This window comes from Amblyomma americanum, chromosome 1 (genome assembly GCF_052857255.1).
Source record: "Amblyomma americanum isolate KBUSLIRL-KWMA chromosome 1, ASM5285725v1, whole genome shotgun sequence".
Taxonomy (NCBI): domain Eukaryota; kingdom Metazoa; phylum Arthropoda; class Arachnida; order Ixodida; family Ixodidae; genus Amblyomma; species Amblyomma americanum.
The window spans coordinates 143925423-143946812 of record NC_135497.1 but is presented as its reverse complement, the minus strand read 5'-3'; the positions used below and the strand labels follow the sequence as shown (position 1 = coordinate 143946812).

Below are 21390 nucleotides of genomic sequence, written 5' to 3'. Positions count from 1 at the left end.
TTGTTCTAGTGAGAAAGAAAGACGGCGCACTTCGATTCTGCGTGGATTACCGCCGCTTGAACAACATAACAAAGAAGGACGTCTACCCCCTCCCCCGCATCGACGACACACTGGACTGCCTCTGCAACGCCAAATATTTCTCATCGATGGACCTCAAGAGCGGCTACTGGCAAATTGAGGTCGACGAAAGAGATCGCGAGAAGACAGCATTCATAACTCCGGATGGGCTGTTTGAGTTCAAGGTGATGCCATTTGGTCTCTGTTCTGCACCGGAACGTTTCAGCGAGTAATGGATACAGTGCTGGCAGGCCTGAAGTGGCAAATTTGTCTGGTATATTTAGATGACGTCGTTGTCTTTGCATCGAACTTTGAAGAGCACCTCCAAAAGACTTCGAACTGTTCTAGACACGATCAAGTCGTCTGGCCTAACCTTGAAGGCAGAGAAGTGCCACTTTGCCTCCGAAAAGCTACTGTTTCTAGGCCACATCGTTAGCAAGGAGGGAGTACGCCCGGACCCGCAGAAAACAGCTGCTATTGAACAGTTTCCACCGCCGACCGATAAGAAAGCAGTGCGCAGATTTCTCGGACTGTGCGCATATTACCGACGATTTGTGAAAAACTTTTCGTGCATCGCCGAGCCCCTGACCCAACTGATTAAAACATACGTGCCATTTAAATGGGAAGCGCCGCAAGCAGAAGCCTTCACGGAACTTCAGCGTCGTTTACAGTCCCCACCGATCCTCGCGCATTTTGATGAAAACGCCGATACTGAAGTTCATACCGACGCAAGCAGCGTGGGCCTAGGTGCCGTTCTCGTTCAAAAAAGTGACGGGCTGGAGAAGGTCATCGCATACGCTAGCCGTTCCCTTTCCAAGGCCGAGGCTAACTATTCGACCACTGAGAAGGAGTGCCTTGCCATCATCTGGGCTACGTCGAAATTCCGCCCCTACCTCTACGGACGGCCGTTCAAGGTGGTCAGCGACCACCGCGCGCTCTGCTGGCTTGCCAATTTGAAGGATCCCTCTGGCCGACTCCCTCGATAGAGTCTGCGTCTCCAGGAGTTTGACGTCACCGTCGTTTACAAGTCCGGACGCAAGCACTCTGACGCCGATTGCCTCTCACGAGCCCCTGTAGATGCACCGCCGCCGGACGACGATGAGGACGCCTTCCTGGGACCCATCAGCGCAATATCTTTTGCTCAGCAGCAACGCTCGGACCCCAACCTAAAAGGCCTCATCAAGTACCTGGAAGGCAAGGTTTCTTCACCCCCCGCTTCATTCAAGCGAGGACTGTCTTCTTTCTGTGTGCAGAATGAGGTCCTGGTGAAGAAGAACTTTACAGCGAACAAAACAGCCTACCTCCTTGTACCTACTTGTCTCCGCGAAGAAGTTCTACAGGCTTCACACGACGAGCCGACAGCTGGACATCTCGGGTTTACTCGCACCCTCCGCCGCATTCAAGACAAGTATTACTGGCCCCGACTGTCTGCCGATTTCGCACACTATATGAAAACATGCCGAGATTGTCAGCGACGAGACTCCTCCCACACGACCAGCAGGATTTCTGAACCCCATTGAACATCCCTCAAGGCCCTTTCAGCAGATTGGCATGGACTTGCTTGGCCCTTTTCCAACGTCAACATCTGGAAATAAGTGGATCATCATAGCGACCGACTACCTGACCCGCTACGCCGAGGCGAAAGCCCTACCGAACGGAACAGCAGCAGAAGTGGCCAAATTTTTCGTGGAGTGCATTCTTCTTCGACACGGCGCCCCCGATGTGCTCATCACGGACAGAGCAACAGCATTTACGGCGGAACTCACGCAAGCCATCCTGCGCTACAGCCAAGCCAGCCACCGGAGGACAACTGCATACCTACCATCCGCAGACCAACGGAATGACCGAGCGCCTGAACAAAACCATCGCCGATATGCTCGCTATGTATGTCGATGCCGAACATAAAACCTGGGATGTCATCCTGCCTTCGCCTACAACACCGCAGTGCAGGAGACCACCCAGATCACGCCTTTTAGGCTCGTCCATGGCAGGGATGCCACGACCACGCTAGACGCCATGCTGCCCAACGTTACAGAAGAAGAGAACGTCGACGTTGCCGCCTACCTTCAACGCGCAGAAGAAGCTCGAAGGCTTGCCCGATTACGGATCAATGATCAGCAGCGGTCCGACGCCAGACGCTACAACCTACAAAGACGCAACGCGGAATACAAGCCAGGAGACCAAGTCTGGGTGTGGACGCCCATTGGCCGCCGTGGATTGAGTGAAAAGCTTTTGCGCCGCTATTTCGGCCCGTACAAGGTTCTTCGTCGGCTGGGTGAACTGGATTATGAAGTCATCCCTGACGCAATGACTGCATCCCAGCGACGCCGCGTACGACCAGAAATTGTCCATGTAGTCCGTCTGAAGCCGTATTATGGGCGCTAAAGGCCGCTGCATTTCCATGTTCTATTTTCGCAAGATCCGTTTTTTCCCTTACTAGTCGCATTATTTGTTTTAATGCATCGGGTCTATGCTTCTTTGAGAGGGGAGTAATGCCGCGAATATTTGCAGTGTTTGTTCGTTTTTCAAATCTGCCGCGACACCACTTTATCGCTTCGTTTGCGACGCAAGACTCGACTAGATTTATCTCGATTGATCGCAGCCAGGCAGAGCTGATTCTACGTTGTTCCGGAATGTTCTAGTAACTTTGCGCTCTTTATCTCGAATGTTCGCTATCAGCTTTAAACTGAGCACGGCCGACAGCGGCGGGCATTCTGTTCGACGACCGCCGAGCACGCTTGTCGCTTCGCCGCCGCCGAGTGATTCAGTCCATTTTGGGTGCAAGGCAGCCCAATAAACAGTTCTTTTAGAAGACCCTTTCGTCCGTCTTCATCGCTGCTTCGACTGCCGTCACCACTACGTGACGATATGGTCGTAATAGAAGACGGGGTCAGCCTGCGTATCAGCGACTCGTTGCAAGGAGAACAGATCGACCTGAAGCGGGCTAACAGGTTCTCGTGAACATAACTTGCGGAAGCTCATAACGTGGCCAATGATTAGCGAAACAGGTGTAAATGGTATAGAAAAATGGGAGTATTAACGCCGGGAGCCGGGTGAAAGGACCTAAGGAAAGTACGCACCGTGAGAAGTTGGAAGCTGGAATAGAGATCCGGGATACGGGCTTCTAGATAAAGGTCAGCGTTTGAAGCTGATTTTGGGAGCCCGAAGCAGAGCTGTAGGGCACACCTTTCCAGTAAGGCTAAGGGCTGCAGTTTGCAACTTGCGCTACCAGAGACCAGGACGCAACCAGCTTCCAGAATCGGTCTCATATAAGCCTTATAGAGAAACAGTTACATGTCGCGAGGCATGCCAAAGTTTTTACTGCCTACTCGCGTAAACCGGCCTAGAGCACGTTTCCCTTTAGTAATATTATTCTTGATATATTGACGCCCAGAAGGGGTCGTCTGCTGCAATATTTTAAGAATAAAGATGCAATATTGCGCACGTTCGCGCCCATGCGCGACCGTAATCCATGAAAAACGCTGCACTCCAAACTACAAATTATGATACCGAAACATTCTGCTCAAACGTCGCGGTGATATATGCACTTAGTGCAATTAGAAATCCATGTCTTAGATGAGAGTTGGAAGATGTTAGCGCCTTGCCTGGACCACTTTTCGGGCTCACCTTTACCACCCTGCTCTAACCTCTGAGCCATCCTGGCGGATTTTATCGGTATCGACAACTGACCAAAACGGACCATGGGATTACGGTGAAAATAAAAAGGTCTTGCTTGACGTACCATCAGCAACGAACGGAACGCGAACAAGAAAACTGAAGTTCCGAACAAAAGCACTAACGTATTAGCTCCTGAAGATGAAACACAAGTGAGGTTGAGTAACAGTTCTAATGGACCGTCTTCGCGCCTTCTAACTGAAATTCTCCTCTGTTAGTATTGAGGTGATCTTAGGAGCTTGTCATTTTGCTCTTCGTGGTTAAATTCTCTTGTTCGCGTTTTGTTTGTTGCTGACGGTAAATTGACAGACTCTGGCATACTAGTACCGATGAAATAAGGATTTGCAATTTCGATTTGACAAGGCAGGGCAGGGCAGGGAAGGGCAGGAAGTTCCAAGGCTGCCCAATAGAAATGGGAAACAGAGTGCAAAGTCCCCCCCGGCAGCCTTTACGATTAAAGAAAGTTCCCAGCTTCCCCAAATCCAAAAGGCTCTAAGCCGTTCAGAACCTTTTTTTTCTTTCTTGCTCTTTCCCGCCTCCTGGGGAAGAGATTAGTTGATGTCTCTAGTTTGCAATATTTTTTCTTATTTTCATTCTGTATGTACGAAGTTCTTTCTTGACTATATTTGCACCCCTTTGTCTAAAATGATTTGTGTAACACAGGCTGCCAGCCTCTTTCCCTCTCTATTTCCCTCTCCACCTGCGCACGAATCTCTAGACCCCCCTTCGATGGAGCCAAACTAAGCTGTGCGTGTGCCCATCACGTTACCACACTCTGGTAAAATCAGTGTTCTTCGATCCTGCAGAGTGGGAAACTGGTTCGAAGCCTGACTCACGGAGTAACGTAGATAGGAGCGCCGACTCAGGTCGCCACGCCAACGTGATGCGCTGTGCGGTGCCACCCTATTGAGGTGCTTTAATGCCACCCCAGCGTTGCACTGCTCTCCCACTCCTCTTCTATGCGCTTGCCGACGCGCCTTTGAGCCTATTTTCCCCGGCGGCCGTGTTTCGATGGAGGCGAAACGCAAAAAGCACCCGTGTGCTGTACAGATGAAAGTGCGCGTTAAAGATCCCCAGGTGTTCGAAATTATTCGGTAGCCCTCCACCATGACACCATTTCCTCTATTTCTTGTTTCGTTTCTCCTTTATACCTTCCCTTAAGGCGCGGTTAAGGTGTCCACCGAGCGGTGTGTGACGTTACTGCGCCATTTCCTCTCCTTAATAATAATAATTGGTATTGGGGGAAAGGAAATGACGCTGTATCTGTCTCATATATCGGCGGACACCATTTCCTCTCCTCAAAAAGCGATTTCCTTCCTTGCAGGCGAGACTGGCGTGTCCCAACGTCAACGGCAAAGCCCTCACGGGCAAGGTAAGGATTCGGCCTAGTTGGAATCAGTTCGTAGTGAACAACCGCGCTGTTTGAATGCGCAAGAGACGCGCCTTGCCGGCAGCGCCGCCCATCCCGTGCCGCCGTAACAGACGACGGCTGGCACCATGGCTGACACGCTGTACGGGAGAAAATTCGCGGGAAGTTTGGTTGTAGCTTGGTTCAAGCCTCGAGGCGCGGTTTTTTAGGCGTGATTTTTCTTCGCCAGTGAGTAAACAGCTGTGACCATTCAAGATTACAATTGTGCAAAAGAGAGAAAGACAGAGAGAGAGCATAGTGAGGAGCCGTTCTTCAGAGCTGTGAAGCGACGCTCGCCTCGCTCACAAGCAGTGCCTTGAAACGCTCAGGGAATTGTGCGAACGAGGTATATAAGGTTTCTTTACGCGTCTGTTATACAGACAGAAGTTGTTTTATTTGTTCGGTGCGTGAAGGGTCAGCAATCCACAGAACAAGGGTCACCCCTGCACCGCGTCATATTGCAGATGTATGAAGCCCATACCCAGGAATTGGATGGCCATGGGCGACGGGTTTTTACAATCCCTGTACGGTAAAATAAGAACGTAAAACACTGTACCGATAGTCACCTTTGATTTAGAGTCAGCTTGTTTGGGATACAGCGTAAGAGAATTAATAGAATGAGACAGCAATCAAGGGCTTGCAGACAAAAGGGCTCGAAGACTCCGATAGAAAAAAAAACTTCTTCCCCTCATGAACACCATTATAGTGCTGTATTCTTTTCAAATGCTCACTTGTATTTCTGTAGCCCGCGTGCGCATGAAAATCTGCGTTGAAGGAAAGTTTCACGGTGAAGCAGAGCCCGCTTAACAGCAGCGGGAGCAGCGCTAGTGCAGGCTCCTGAACATGCCCCTTGTTAAGCGCATGCTTCGAAGGAAACGAACTGATAGCGCCCGATGACGCCATGTCACTCTCATGCGACAACCACGTGCCGTAGGGTTTGTTTTGCAGAACTTTGACTACAAAAGTTCGTTTCCGGGCACCCTTTTAAAGCCAGGCGCCGAGCTTGAACTCGGAGGAAACTGAAAATCTGTTCGAATTAGCGGGAGGCTTTCTAATGCCCTCGATGGTGACGGCACCAAAGCGTCAGTTCGAATTAAGCGGCTCCTCTAATTAAGAGAGTTGCAATAACAAGAGTTCACTGTAACGCAAATACTGGAAGATTCTCCATCCAATTTTTTCCTGGGTAAAAATCGATTGTGCGGCGCTTTCTGGTTATGTTGATGTTTGTTGACAGCAAAATGCGCGTTTATTGTAAGAAAGATGTATTTAAAAATAGAACCTTTATCCCCGCCACTCGATTCGGACTCGTGAGGTGAAGGCCGAAAAGGACTCCGTGATGAACGCGGGAAGTAAATGACGGTGTAACCTAGCCTCAGGGATCCGCGTATCGAGCTGTCTTGCTGTCTTGACGTCACCGCAGCTTGCATGCGAAAAGGGCCGGTGGTGCTCCCCCCCTCCCCTTGTATTCTTTTGTAGCGATAGCTACATTACGCTAGCATTTCGAGCCTTCAGCGTGGCGGCGCCGCCACGCTGTCAGGTGGTTGGTCACGTGGTGCGGAGCAGCTACCCAACGTTAATAGACTAGACTAGGATAGGATAGGATAGGATAGGAAAATTTTTAATATCCAACAGAAAGAGGGTAGCCAGAGGGCTACCCGCCTAGACGACGGCCGAAAGGTCTTGACTCTCGGCGGCGGCTTCGGCCAGTCGGACGAGTTGTAACTGAGTCGCCGGGTCGGAGCTCAGTAGTAAGGTCTCCCATTGATCTTTTGTGTTAATACCTCGTCCCTCCCGGGGAGCATGAGGACATTCCCATAGTATGTGGTCCAAGGTGGCCCTAAGTTCGCAGTTCGCGCATTTTTCTGAAAATTGCCCTGGGTACATAAGACTCCAGAGGGCCGGGTTTGGAAATGTGTAAGTTTGTAACCGGCGCCAGTTGATGGCTTAGTATCTGGACAAGGATCTATCCGCTGGAGGAAGTCTAGCTCGTTGCAAACGATAGTGTTGTGTAATTTCTCTGTAGGTCACAATGCGATCCCTGTCTGTAAAGACCACCTCGCTCGGGTCCGCCCGGAAAGAAAAGCCTCGGGCGAACTCGTGGGCCGTCTCATTACCAGGCAGGGATGCATGTGCTGGTGTCCAGACTAGCGTAATTTTCCGGTCTATTACATGACGGCTTAGAATTGTATTCGTTAGAGGGGAGACCCGGCCCCTGCTGAAATTTAGTATGGCAACTTTGGAGTCACTGATGATGTATCTCGCTTTTGTGCCTACACAAGCCAGTGCTATGGCAGCTTCCTCTGCAGTCTCTGGGTTACCCGAGAGTATGGAGGCACTTATTTTGAGGAGTTGTTTATTATTGACGACCGCGACGGTCATCGTGTTCTTACCATACTCAGCGGCATCCACGTAGACCACGTCCTCGTCTTTGTAGGAGCGGAAGCGTTTCTCTAGCGCCTCTGCCCGCTTGGCCCGGCGCACTGAATGATGAATAGGATGCATATTCCTGGGTAGTCTAGTAACGTTGGGCGAAACCGAGGTGCCACAGGTGTGCACATGCGCTGTGTCAAGTGGGACGACGATGAAGAAGGAACGCCCAGCCAAACGGAGCGGCGAAAGACTGACTTTTCAATTCAACTCAGCGCGTTCCACGCGGCCAGATGTAGGTATCGTGTCACTCCAGGTTTAACCAAAGCTAAACCACCGCCAAATTTTTTTTTACCTCTTCCAGATTATAAAAGCTCCTTGTTCAGCGAGAGAAGCCACTTCTACCGGTGCAGACCAACTTTTTTTTTCTCAGGGTCACATTAACTTGATTTTTTTTACTTGTTTCAGCCATATTTCTTGAACTGATGCGTTATTTGCACGACCGTGCCTGCGAGTGCATGCGCTCCACATGTACTACGCGTGAAGGGCGCGCTGAACGTATTGGCAGAATGTGACCGTGAAACAGCCAGTCCGGGTATCAGAAACGTCTTCATCGTGAAGTTTACATCGAACATATATAAATTGCACCGAAAAAAAAGCACTGCTTCACTGCGTACTAACAAGCATCAGTCGTGTGCAAATACAGTAAAGCTCAAAGTTTGCCTTTGGCGTACATCTGACAGTCACACTGGCCTCTTGCTCCTTCCTCATTTTTCGTAAAGCTCGCGTTCACGTGTGACGTCACACAATGAAACCGCCTCTTCCACTCCTTGCAGTCGCGCCAGCGTCTTGTCGACTATTGCCTGCAGTACATGCACCACATTGCAGAGCAGTAATGAAACACGGAGTTAGCCTCTTCCAAAGCCGAATTTCTATCATTCACTCGATAACTAAGCTGACTGTGGGCCAATGCAGTAATCGTTTAATCGGAAGGTTAGCCTGCCAGCCTACGGCTTTGTAAGATATAAACGTGCAATAATTTTTGTTTGCGGCTGTGCAATCATCGATGCACGAAATGAACGCATCGTAGACAGGGAAAAGCTTCCACCAGCAGGATTAAGAACACACCTCCACGCAACCGCTAGGGGAGCAGAAAGGAGCGACATCTTGACGCGGTGTGTTGAACGCTGAAGGCGGTAGTCGAGCTGCGCCGTTGGTAAGTGGCGCTGTAGGCCTTCGTCAGGAAGTCGGGAATAACCACTGGCGCCGGGGCGCAGGGTACTTAAACAGTTCGAACATGTAGGCTTGGTGTGTCAATAAACTTCCTGAGCAGCGATGGATTAAGGGGAGGCGGGCGGCTGCAGCCCAGGGCCTCAACTCGGACAGTATAAGGGGGCCCGTTTATTATAATCTGCTTATAGGATATGGAACCATGGGCAACGGAACTTCGAGCGATATGTACGAAACACCGCAGACCATTTGTTCCCGCTGACAGTCGCAACAAGAGCGGAGAAGAGGTCGCGTACCTGGATGCCGAAGTGAGCCGAAGTCCAGCGGGTGCGCGACCACCGAGTCGACGGTCGTGGCGTGTGTGGCCTTTTATTACCCGTGCCACATGCGCACTAGAAGTAACCGCAGATGTTTGTAGCCTTAGGTTTGCCTATGCCATTATTTTCGGAGCTGGCGCTTCACGTCCACCAGATTTAATGACATTATTATTTATTGACAGATTTATTAACATTACAGATTCGTGACTATAAGAGAGGAGATTAAAATCGAATAAATCGTATTATACGAAACAACAACTACGACGACGGTCGTGCAGGGAGGAACGTTGCGGAACTTGCCCACCCCGTCGGGTCGAGCACTCTGCCCACAACCTGAGTGGGTTCAGTGTTGATCTTGACGCCGAACTCTCGTAGGTACTTGTCCGAGCTGCTGACCATGTCGCGCACAGACTGACGAATCTCGTGGAAGCGCTTGGCTGGCGGCTTGGCCGTGCGCTTGATCATCTCGGCGGTCTGACTCTCGTCGAGCTTCTTCCGACAGTGCTGGCCTTCGGCCAGCTCGCACACCTCCAGAGGAATGTAGACCGGATGCGTCGGGCTGCCTCTCTGCACGCAAGGGAAGTTCGGGTACGACAAGCGCCTGTAGCGGCTCTGGAAGTAGTCGGCGACGGAGATCTGACTACCTTCTGATTCAAAATAGATGTCCTTCGCAGGTTCCCTCGTGATCTTGACCACTTTGTACTTGCGCGGGTACGGAAGGTGCGTCACTTTGACACGGAGTCCCTTGAGCTCCCTATTCAGGCGCACGTAATGGTTGTCCCGCAATGACCGGAAGTCCGTGGGCGTCAACACACGACGGCTGTCGCTTAAGAACCTGCACATGAAGTCGACCAGTGGAAGCGACTCGTAGAATGCTGTTGCTGACATGTCGACGTTAAGCATGGGCATCCATTGGGCGGGTCGAACACTCGTGTAGTAGCCAAACCACACCTCCCGGCCTCCTCCGAGGTCATTGTGCTCGTTGGGTCCCGGCGGTCTGAAGAACGAGCGTCCAACCGGTGCAAGGTTGATCGAGGGGCTGTGCCTCAAGACGATGTCTATGGCCTGGAGGACTTCATGGGGCACAGTTTGTACGCGCTTTTCGAAGACGCCATGCAGGGCCTCCAGGTTCACTGTGGCCGCGTACTGGATCTTGATTATAAACTTCTGGGATCTTTGGTCTTCCTCGAGGTCGACAGTGAATGTCCGCTCGCGAAAGTTGACCTGGCGGCGCGTGTACAGGTTCTTGCGGCCATCAAAAGCCGGGATGCAGTTGGCCAGGTCTTGCCGGTACTTCTTTACTAGGAGCTCGATGACAATCCTGTTGATCTTCGTGCTGAGACATGGGTACTTTTTCTGCTCAGGAACCTTGGTCTCCTGGGCAGTCTCCGAGGAGATGTCGACGTCGTAGTGGTAGACGCTGCCAGTCGGTATCTCAATGCTGAAGTGGTTGGCCAGAAGTTGTATGGTCCGGCCCAGCTGGCCGTGGGCAGGCCGCCGCGGGAAGTGAGAGGGCAGGGTTCGCTCGAGCTCCTGCGCCGTGATTGGTGGTAATTAGAGCAGGGCATGAAGAAATAAGTAGGCATGCACTGTTTCGTGTGTTGAGCGTCACATAAGTTAGGCCGAATGGTCTTCGGTCTACACTACAGTGCAGGACCGGTTCCGGTGAGTATTAATGGAAAAAGCCTCCTGCACCCTGTGTGTTGTAGCGAGCCCATTAAAGGACGGCACTTCATGAATACCTTAAAGTGAGAATGTTATAAACGTTTTGTGCAAGCGAATTTATCTGTAGTCAAAATTTAAATTTCAGCGTCTTCGAGCCTTTCCATCTCCTTTCGCCACTCGTTTCTTGCTCACAAGTCGGCGCTCTTCAGCCAGCCCTACCCACTCGGCCCCACCGCCCGCTGCCGACCCGTTCGGGGATTCCCCCGGCGTGTGTGTGTGTAGGGGGGGCGGGCTTTCTGACCCGCTGAACCGACGCTTATTACTGGCACCGGCCATAGTAGCTGCTTTACTTCTGAATTAAACCGACAGACAGATCTGAACAGAAATACGCACGAGAGCGAGGCGGAGAAATGCGCGGGCGTGAAAAAGTCGCGGGAAAGAGCTCGCCAACCTTCGCTCGGTATTGTGGGTACTGTGCTCAATGTAGAAATATTTGGTTCAGGTGTTTGTGACGAGAGAACGTAGCGGTTGAGCGAGGTTATGTACGCGGTAGGTCAAAAGTTCAGGGGCCACAGGGTTTGCTTTTTTCATCGGCATATCGTTGCATTTAAGATGCCAAAAAAGCTATCAGGGTTCGCAGAGTATAGAACGATACCTCGTCCGCCCTCTACATATATTTTGAGTCTTTGGGGGTGTCATGTCTGCCTGATTATGCAGCTCAAAAACAGACCCTATGGCCTGAGAACTTCTGACCGACCCTGTACTTTCCTCGGAAGGTATTTCAGAGCCTTGTGCCATCTTGAGCACCTATGACAGGGACCATCGGGACGATTGCAAAATAAGGGAACCGCACTGCGTGGTCGGGATGTCCAACAAAAAGCGAGAGAGTAATTACAAGTTCTTTCTCTCCCTTAATTTCTTTATTCAGGGAACCAAGGCCATGATGGCGCCACTGATGTGGAAGCATTTCTTGCAAAGTTTCTGAACCACTCAAATGGTAATTGCGGGCGATTTTGAATGTGTTTATACGTGGTATTGTGTTCCCATTCCCATCACATTTCTTAAGAGTCCCTTCTCTGTGCCTCAAAAACCGTTTTTCAAAAACCTGAGTAGAAGCCCTTTAAAAGAGGAAAAACAAGGAACGCGGAAACCAAAACTGGGTTTCTCCCAAAGTATGGCGTCAAGATTGAAGCTTGTCGTCATGCATACTGTCGCAGAACCTCTCGTCGCGCTGCCTGACTAAACTGGAGATTAAGCGACAGACCACTGGTTGTGTGAAATGACCAAAAACAAAGGACTTAATTTTCTTCTTCTTGAGCAAACTGCGAGCAAATATCGAGGGGCATGCAGCTGGTGACGTCACACGTCCAAGGTCGCCCACAGAAATCGTCCCGATTGGGGCGACAAAATTTGAAAATTTTAATTATTCGTTATGAAACAAACCGGCACCCGGCGGCGAAGCTCGGCACAGGGAACTACCGTGGAAATTTCGGCATTCGTGGAGGTCGGAAAGACGCCGCAGCCGCCCATTAACAGCGAAAGATGAATAACAGGAATCTTTCTGTGAAATGAGAATGTGCCGGCGGGTAATTTAAAAGAATCAACTCCAGCTACAGGCCAAGGAAACATCACTTTGCCAGAGTTGATATATGGGCCCGACAGAGCATAATTTCGCTCGGATTAAAAGCCCATTTAACGCGTGGATAAAAAAGACAATACACTGATAGCGGTGGCTCAGTGGTTAGGGCGCTCGGCTGCTGTCCGGTGTTCCCAGGTTCGAACCCGACCGCGGCGGCTGCGGCTGCGTTTCGATGGACGCGAAACACTAAGGCGCCCGTGTGCTGTTCGATGTCAGAGCACGTTAAAGATCCCCAGGTGGTCGCAATTATTCCGGAGCCCTCCACTACGGCACTTCTTCCTTTCTACTTTCACCCCCCCCCCCTTTGTCCCTTCCCTTTCGGCGCTTTACGGGCGTCCGCATATATGTGACACAGGTACTGCGCCATGTATTGCGACAGGTACTGAGACAAGTACTGCCCCCCGCCAAAAAAATTAATGTGCATTAGCTCAATAATAATAATTATAACTGGTTTTTAAGGAAAGGAAATGGCGCAGTATCTGTCTCATATATCGTTGGACACCTGAACCGCGCCTAAGGGAAGCGATAAAGGAGGGAGTGAAAGAAGAAAGAGGTGCCGTAGTGGAGGGCTCCGGAATAATTTCGATCATCTGGGGATCTTTAACGTGCTCTGACATCGCACAGCACATGGGCGCCTTAGGTTTTTGTCTCCATAAAAACGCAGCGGCCGCGATCGGGTTCGAAACGGGGAACTCCGGATCAGTAGCCGAGCGGCGGGTTGGATTAGCCCCGCTAATCCAGGATATACAAAGCGAAAGCAAGATTGAGGTCTCCACTGACCCACGGAGCCGGTTGTGCGTCTTTCTTTCCATGAAAATGAACGGTCTTTGCAAAGTTGTCAAAGCCAATGAATTCTATGAACGCCGTCGGCTCACTTGTTTTGTTTGGTTTTTGAGGAAAAGAAATGGCACAGTAAACGTCTCCCATCCCGGTGGACACCCGAACCGCGCCATGAAGGTAGGGATAAAGGAGGCAGGGAAAGAGGAAAGAGAGAACAAAATTGAAAGTTGGATTTCGAGGAAAGGCTCTGCGGTGCGCAGCGGCGGAACACCTGTGGCTCAGTGCTACTAGCTGCGAATGCGCAGTAGTGATTAGGGAGAGAAATGCGCTCTGTGTCGTCACTGCTCCTTGTTCATGCGCAGCACGGCTGTCCAGGTATCACGCGAAACAGCTCAACCTGCGGCCAGTAAAGCCTTCGCTTTAAAGACAATTTCTCACGGTGGCAACACAACACTCGGCCGCCGGTGTGTAAGTACTGAACCCAATGGCTAAACCTGACTACGCACCTATTGCTTGAGCCACCCTTTATCCAGGCGACGACTGAGGCCCTGAACCTCAGAAGAATCTGTGAAATTTGAAAATTGGTTTTTGGGGAAAGGAAATGGCGCTGTATCTTTCTCACATATCGGTGGACACCTGGAACGCGCCGTAAGGGAAGGGAAAAAGGAGTGAGTGAGAGGACAGGAAGAAAGAGGTGCAGTAGTGGAGGGCTCCGGAATAATTTCGACCACCTGGGGATCTTCAACCTACACTGACATTGCACAGCACACGGGCGCCTTAGCGCTTCGCCTGCATCGAAACGCAACCGCAGCGGTCGGGTTCGAACCACTCATCTAAATACGGTCGTTACAACACAAACTTCGCTTTTAAATTTCACCCACTCGCCTTGCCCTCCTCATTGTTGACCAAGGAAGCCGTAGCGGTTCTGAAACGTTGTTCGTGATCTTGAATTTGTCAGCAGAGTAAATCTTGTTTCACTTCCAGAGGGCCCTATACGTCATGCACTACCACGATTCTTGCTACCCACACCACTTTGCAGTAGTAAAAACTAAGCCCTGCATAGTCGGCTGCAGCTCCAGAAAGAAGCGACGGATGCCCTACAAAGGACGCCTTGTAGCCAACGGCGTCAGCTGATTCTGCGGACGCCGCTGTCAATCTGTTTAAACGGTGGTTCATCTCCTTTCATCTGCCACTCCCTTAGATGTAACACAGGTCCAAGACGATTGACTAACCATGGCGTCATGAAAACCAGTCATCGCCATTGGCTGAAGGGCCTTTTTCGAGAGGCACATGCCGCTTCGTTCTTGAGTTGTATTATACCCGGGTTCGGTTCTCGTACCTTGCGTGTAAGTCGATGTTTTGGAGAGGTGAGCTTTCCTCTAGCCTTCAAGCTCACAGTTGAACCTCTTTGTAACAAAGCGGTTTATAACGAAACAACAGATATAACGAAGAAATTATGTTTGCACGTGGAAGCTCGGCCTAGGGCGGATATAACGAAGCTACAGCTATAACGAAGCAATCGCCGGAAACCTTCAACTTCGTTGTAAAGAGGTGCTACTGTATATAGACCGCTGGCATAACGAACTGTACAGCATGGGTTATAACTAAATAATGGATGTAACGAAGTAATTACGATTCCCCTCGGAAACACGGTCAACACTGCATATAACGAAGTAACAGCCGGGAACGAACTTCTACTTTGTTATAACGAGGTTAAACGAGATACATAGCATATGGCTCAAGTTGAAGCCCTTTTCGGCAAGCAGTACGCACCCTGATCTTGACATCGTCGCCGGGCGTGGTCTGGTCGCCAGCTTCGGGTGTTTGCTGTGTCACCACAACGGGCGACGTGCGTGGCGGCGACGGTGGTGGGGCAGCTGCTGCCGGCTGACAGCCACTCACAGCGGCTGCCGCGGATGCAGGCCAGGGGCTGCTGGCAGCTACGTTGGCGGCACCAGCGGCGGCGGCGGCCCCATAGATGGGTCGGTAGCCGCTGGGCTCCACGCTGGGCTGAGCGCTGCGCTCGGCGGCGGGGGTCTGGCTGCCGCTGACGGCGCGCGGCTGCGGGCTGGCCGCAACGCCCTGCTGCAGTGCTTGCTCGAACGAAACCCGCGACGGACCGGGGGGCGAAGCGGTGGCTTGGTTGCCACCGCTGACGGAAGGCACCGCTGCGAGCCGAAAATGCCCATTTGACGTCGGCTTGATATATCTGCTGCGTTTTCGATCATAGCGATCGTTACGACACGCATATATACACCACCGAAAGCAGAAGACTGGACAGCCGTCGCCCTAGCTCGGTAGAGCACCGGACGCGAATTTCAGAGGTCATGGGTTTCGGACCGCACCGGCGGCAAATGGTTGTTTTTCTTCTGCTTTCTAATCAATTATCTTTAAAAAGTTTCGTCTCTTTATGGGTGTTTAGCGTCGCAAAGAGATTCTTTAAGAAGTTATTGCCCTATTAAGCCCCACTGATGAAGACCACAAATTATTTTATAAAAACATCCCCTACGCTTTTTCGTTCGGTCACTGTTGGCTTGAGTCATGCATGTGATAACGAGCACCTCTTGTTCCTTGCCTTGCTAAGCGTCTTGAGCCTGAGACGCTTGCTAAGCGTCTCAGGCTCGTCAATGGGAGCGCCTGGATGGACAGCCGTTCTAGAGTATATACCCACACAACCACGTGGCTTAGACGTAGTATCACATGGTCTTACACCTCCATTGAATGTGTTGAAGGTCAAAGGTGAACCCAAATGTCATCCAATGTCTAAGGTCAAACATCAGAGGTCAACTTAAAGGTCATGAGTCGAGGTCAGGAGCCAAGAGTTCGACGCCATAACTGTACCACGTATGGTCATACACGGCTAACGTGGTTGGGCTGAAGGTCATTCAATGTTCTTCTCCGGCCTATGCGACGACTGCTTTATCAAACGTGGTGAAGCTTTTCGCTTCGTGTTCAACTGCAGTGACTTCTTTAGTTTATTTTATTCTAGAGCGCAGCTCGCCCGTTCCTGCGTTCCGCGTCGTAGTCAGTGTAACATGCTACCTGACAGCTGACGTGTTGGCAGGCAGTAGCTGAGCGAAGCGTCACCTGACACGGCGAGAGTAATGGACAGCCGGAAGGCGGCTGCTACCGGACGATTCCGGAGTGTGGCTAGCAACGTAGCACGACACCTGCCAAGCGGTAGCAGGCAGCTTGCGAAGAGCTGCGCTCAAATTCCGAATTACCGTCTGCCGTAATCGGCCTTCGATTTTTTAAAGCGGAAGCTTTACTGGCCGCTAACTTGCGATTTCGCCGTGGCGGTACTAGGAGGAGGCACATGACGTCACAACGGGCGCCTCGCCGCGGATATTTCTCTCTCTCTCTCTCGCTCCCTAGTCACTACTGCGCATGCGCCACTAGTAGCACCGAGCTGTTCACCGAGCCCTCCACTACGGCACCTCTCTCTTCCTTTCTTCTTTCACTCCCTCCTTTTTCTCTTCCCTTACGGCACGTTTCAGGTGTCCAACAATATAGGAGACAGATACTGCGCTATTTCCATTCCCCCAAAATCAATTATAATTCCTTTGCTCAAAGCCATCGCCGTCTAGAACATTGCCAACGCCAACGCCAATGAACACAGTGAACGCCGACATCTATCGCTTTGTATATCCTGGATTAGCTGAGCGAGTCCACATTATTTTTATTTACATTTATATATCGGGCGTAAAGAATGCACCTTTCTTACCGCGGACAACGCTTGCTGTCACGGAGGATGTCAGCACATGCTGGTTGTGGGAAACGTTTGCCCAATTCCCTTCTTTCCTCAAAAGTGACGGAGTCCAGAACACCGTCAACGCCAATGCCAATGATCACAATGAACGCGACGGTGGCGGCTGAGTGACGTCAAACCTGTCACGTGGTTTCTCCTCGGTTCAAGGTCAAACTCGCGTACACGGCGAAGCAGCTACGGAGGGTAGCAGTAAAGCTGTCACTTCACGGGAAGGGGACGATGAGGTGGCTGCCTGGCCCTGCTGAGCTGCGATGCAGGGGCTCTCGCACATGTCGCGAGGGCTCCTTGTCACCGGAGGTACCAGTTGCTAAACCGTCGTCGTCACTTCAGATGACGCGGTCGTTGCGACGCGCGTCCTTTCTTTCACTATTTCCTCTCTTATCTCTTTTAACTCCTCTACTGTCTGCCCGTGGCAGCGATTATCTGCAAGTGGCAGCGATTGTGGATCAGCTTGAGCCAGTGGCCGGGCCCCTGAACTTTTCATTCTTCCCTCAGTCCCAACAACAAAAACCCTGCCACTCATCGTGCCCCACAGCGGGACGCCAAGTTGTTAAGCCGGCTTGATTTTACCCGGCAGCCCCATAGAGTGCACACTCTTACCTATAAGCAAAATACACTCAGTCGCCATAAATAGTGACCACAATTCGGGGAAAATAGACATTTGCTGAAGTAATAATAATAATAATAATAATAATAATAATAATAATAATAATAATAATAATAATAATAATAATAATAATAATAATAATATTAATAGGTTTTTTAGGGAATGGAAATGGCGCAGTATCTGTCATATATCGCTGGACAAGTGACCGCGCCGTAAGGGAAGTTATGAAGGAGGGAGTGAAAGAAGAAAGTAAGAGAGATGCCGTACTGAGAGGCTCCGGAATAATGTGGACCAACTGGGGATCTTTAACTTGCTCTCACATCGCACAGCACACGGGCGCCTTAGCGTTTTGCTCCCATGAAAACGCAGCCGCCGCGGTCGGTTTCGCTGAAATAATAATAATAATAATAATAATAATAATAATAATAATAATAATAATAATAATAATAATAATAATAATAATAATAATAATAATAATAATAATAATAATAATAATAATAATAATAATTGGTTCTTGGGGAAAGGAATTACAGCAGAATCTGTCACATATCATTGACACCTGAACCGCGCCGTAAGGGCAAGCATAAAGGAGGGAGTGAATTAAGAAAGGAAGAAGAGGTGCCGTAGTGGAGGGCTCCGGAATAATTTCGACCACCTGGGGATCTTAAACGTGCACTGACATCGCACAACATACGGGCGCCTTAGCGTTTTTCCTCCATAAAAACGCATCCGCCGGGGTCGGGGCTGAAAATTGTTTTTTAGGAAAGAAAATGACGCAGTAACCGTCCCTCATATCTCGGTGAACAGCTCCACCACGCCGTAAGGGAAGAGTTAGGACTGAGAGCAGAAAGGAAAAAAGAGGTGCCATAGTGCAGTGGTCCGGAATAATTTCGACCACCAGGGCGTCTTTAACGTGCACCGATATCGCACAGCACACGGGCACCTTTGCGTTTCGCTTCCATCGAAAGGCGGCCGCCGCAGTCGGGTTCGAACCCGGGAGCTCCGGATCAGTCGCCGAGCGCCCTAATCACTGAGCCAGCGCGGCGGCTAATGCGGATAGCCCAAGCAAAAAATGCAGCGGAAACAGAGTTAGGACGCTGAAACACGATACCCGAAAGACGCAGTTTCGATCCCTGACGCGGCGGTCGAATTTCGATGGAGGCGAAATTCTAGAAGCCCGTGTTCTGTGCGATGTCAGCGCACGTTAAAGAACCCCCATGTGGCCGATATTTCCGGGCCCATCTCTACGGCGTCCCTAATAGCCTAAGCCGCTTTGGGACGTTAAACCCAAATAAACCATAAAGAAATCGCAAATGCGCTCAGGGGATTGGGGCGCGGAGTTGCGGAGGGGTTGCTATGCATCAAGAACAACAGCGCTCGGAAACGTGCCGTGGATCAAAGCACTGACCAAGCGGAAGAGCGTTCCACAGCACCCGCCCCGTGTCAGGTCAGCAGCATGGCCGGACCACACAGGCGCACGTGCTACGCGTGCAGAAGCGCGTGCTCGAGGAGCGGCGAGACGCACAGTGCGCATGCGCAAGGCGAAAGTTCGAAAACGCATTCACGGCAGGAACGCGCCGCCGGTCACAAATGCGCGGCTGGGATTGACCCCCTTTAATTGGCACTCTCAGAAAAAAACAGAATAAAAAAACATGATGTGAAGCGAAGCGACGCGATCCTTTGTATTGGGTTTTGCCTTTCGGTTAGGTATTTCACATAACCTGTTAGCACTGACGTTCGTAGCATCCCTGGAATTTAGAAATTTTGTCCATTCCGCATACATTCTGTCGTATAGCAATGCTGCCGCTAGATCATATATTCCCGAGACTGCAGCATCAATGCAAAACATTGGGGGCCCAAACAAGAGACGAATAATAATGACATCGAAGGAGTGCATTGTCCACAACGCGGGTTCGAGACTGAGCAAGCTGAAGGCTTTGCCATTTCACTAAGCGTGCGCGCTTTGTTCGAACCAAGCAAGGTTCTTCACAGCCCTGGGGCAGCGCGCCAATTACCGGCGTTGCATATGGCGACACTAGGAAGCACGAGGACAGGAGACGCGCAGAGTGGCGCAAGCCCGGAGCTCGACCGACGTACGCAGTCCAAAGGCCACTTCACATGCAAGCGAAAACGCTAGCGATTTCTGCCGCCGCGGCGCACGAAACCGTTTCGAGCCGTCGCGGCGGGTCAAGCGGCCAGAGTGAAGAGGTTCGAAAATTTTGCAAATTTTTTGCTGCAACGCGCCGCTCAGTCGCTTGCACGTGAACCAACCTTAACGCGATTTAAAGGTTGTCGAGGTCGCTTCGACTCAACCAGACCAGTTTTTTTTTCTCTCTCTAAAGTCACGGTCACTCACGCTAACATAAAAACGACGGTGCATAATAGAGAAACAAACCGGCTAGCCACGCTCACGTATTTCGTTCAGCCGTCTCGCAAAAATATAATGCTTTAGAACACAATCATCATAGCCTACTAGCTTAGGCCTAAAACAGCCACCAAGTGACGGCAGATGAACAAAGGGAGCACCCAAACCAGGCTGCCGCGGCGAAGGCCACAGAACCGAAAGGAAATACGCTACGCACCTGGACGCCCATCAGCTGAGTCGCTTTTCTTCTTGCCGTTGTGCATTGTAATTTTAAAGAAGAACGGCGCGCACTTTGAGAGGCACTACGCATTCCTTTCTCCGGAGCCACAAGCACAGCTGGTAATTGCACCTCTTAATCACTGCCGGCCAAGCGACTGGAGAAGAAGAAAGGGCAGAAAGGCTGCGGTGTTGCTCCTTTATAGTGGCCTTCTCCGCTCTGCGATTGGCTCATGCGACGCCACGCTCCGTGTTCATTCGTCATTGGCTGGAGACGTCATGCGCGTGCCGGCGATTCAAAGTGCATCCAAGAACGCATAAAAAAATGTATAGAACCAAATGGAATTGTCGTATGATGTCGCGCTACCACTGCTCCTTATGGGAACGCAAAGGCTCGACACGTCTCGAGCCCGCGCGCTGTGGAACTCGAAGACTACAAGTGGAGGGTAACTGCGCTTCGAAACCCAGCTAGTCCTATAGGCTACTTTGCTGAGAGGGACTAGTTCGGAAAATACAGAGGCGCATACCGATGTCACCGACGTACAAAGTGAGAAAATGGGACGAGTGCTGCTAGCATTCATTTCCCATTTTGTCCAAGTCCGTGCGTTTCCATATGACTGAGACACCAGAAAGCGGCAAATAAATAACTGTAGCGATTTCTCAACATTTCAGGTTTTATTTATGTCTCTATGTATTTTTGATGCACCCGTTTAATTCATTTTATTGCCACGTGCTAGCGTGGTTAAGTCTCGGAGTAAGGAGTGTACATGTTTTACTGCCCACATGTGAGGTGACAGTCTGAATAATATTTGGGGAGAAGAAATGGCGCAGTATCTGTCTCCCATACCCGCGACTCCTGAACCGCGCCGTAAGAGAAGGGATAAAGCAGGTACTAAGAGAATGAAGGAAGAAAGAGGTGCCGTAGTGGAGGGCTCCGGAATAACTTGGACGACCTGGGGATCTTAACTTGCACTGACATCGAACATCACACGGGCGCAAATCTCAGTTAATGTCCTGTCGTTGAGGTGGCCATTGCTCTCGATGGAGGTCTCGAAGCACGATTCGCTGGTCACAACCGTGGCACTCGCTCGGTAAAGAGGAGCCGCCAAACTTTGACGTCTGCTTATGTGCGAGGCGACAAAAAAAAAAAAGTCGGCGACTTTAGCCTAGGCTTATCTCAGTCGGAATATCTGATACGCGTCTCGCTGGCAATCTCCGCGTTCGATGGCATTGTAAGATTATCGCAGGCATCGATGTCCGAATTTATACATTCCCCAAGCCATCCATGTTGTTGC

General features: G+C 50.7%; 1 protein-coding gene across 1 annotated transcript; it reads right to left on the bottom strand.

The window, feature by feature from the left end:
* Positions 1-9257: 9257 nt before the first annotated feature.
* LOC144113799 (protein argonaute-4-like) lies at positions 9258-20210 on the bottom strand. The gene is made up of 3 exons (XM_077647134.1): positions 20097-20210; positions 14912-15306; positions 9258-10587 (listed from the first exon to the last, which is right to left on the bottom strand). The coding sequence occupies exons 1-3, from the start codon at positions 20140-20142 to the stop codon at positions 9313-9315; spliced, it is 1716 nt and encodes a 571-aa protein (XP_077503260.1). The 5' UTR covers positions 20143-20210; the 3' UTR covers positions 9258-9312.
* Positions 20211-21390: the final 1180 nt, after the last annotated feature.

What these genes read in the sequence shown, in the direction of transcription:
- LOC144113799 (XM_077647134.1), bottom strand. Translation starts at nt 20,142, where the DNA reads ATGCACAACGGCAAGAAGAAAAGCGACTCAGCTGATGGGCGTCCAG. An exon ending in CTCAGCTGATGGGCGTCCAG is followed by an intron (nt 15,307 to 20,096) that starts GTGCGTAGCGTA and finishes TTCGGCTCGCAG; the next exon opens with CGGTGCCTTCCGTCAGCGGT. An exon ending in GCGACGATGTCAAGATCAGG is followed by an intron (nt 10,588 to 14,911) that starts GTGCGTACTGCT and finishes ATCACGGCGCAG; the next exon opens with GAGCTCGAGCGAACCCTGCC.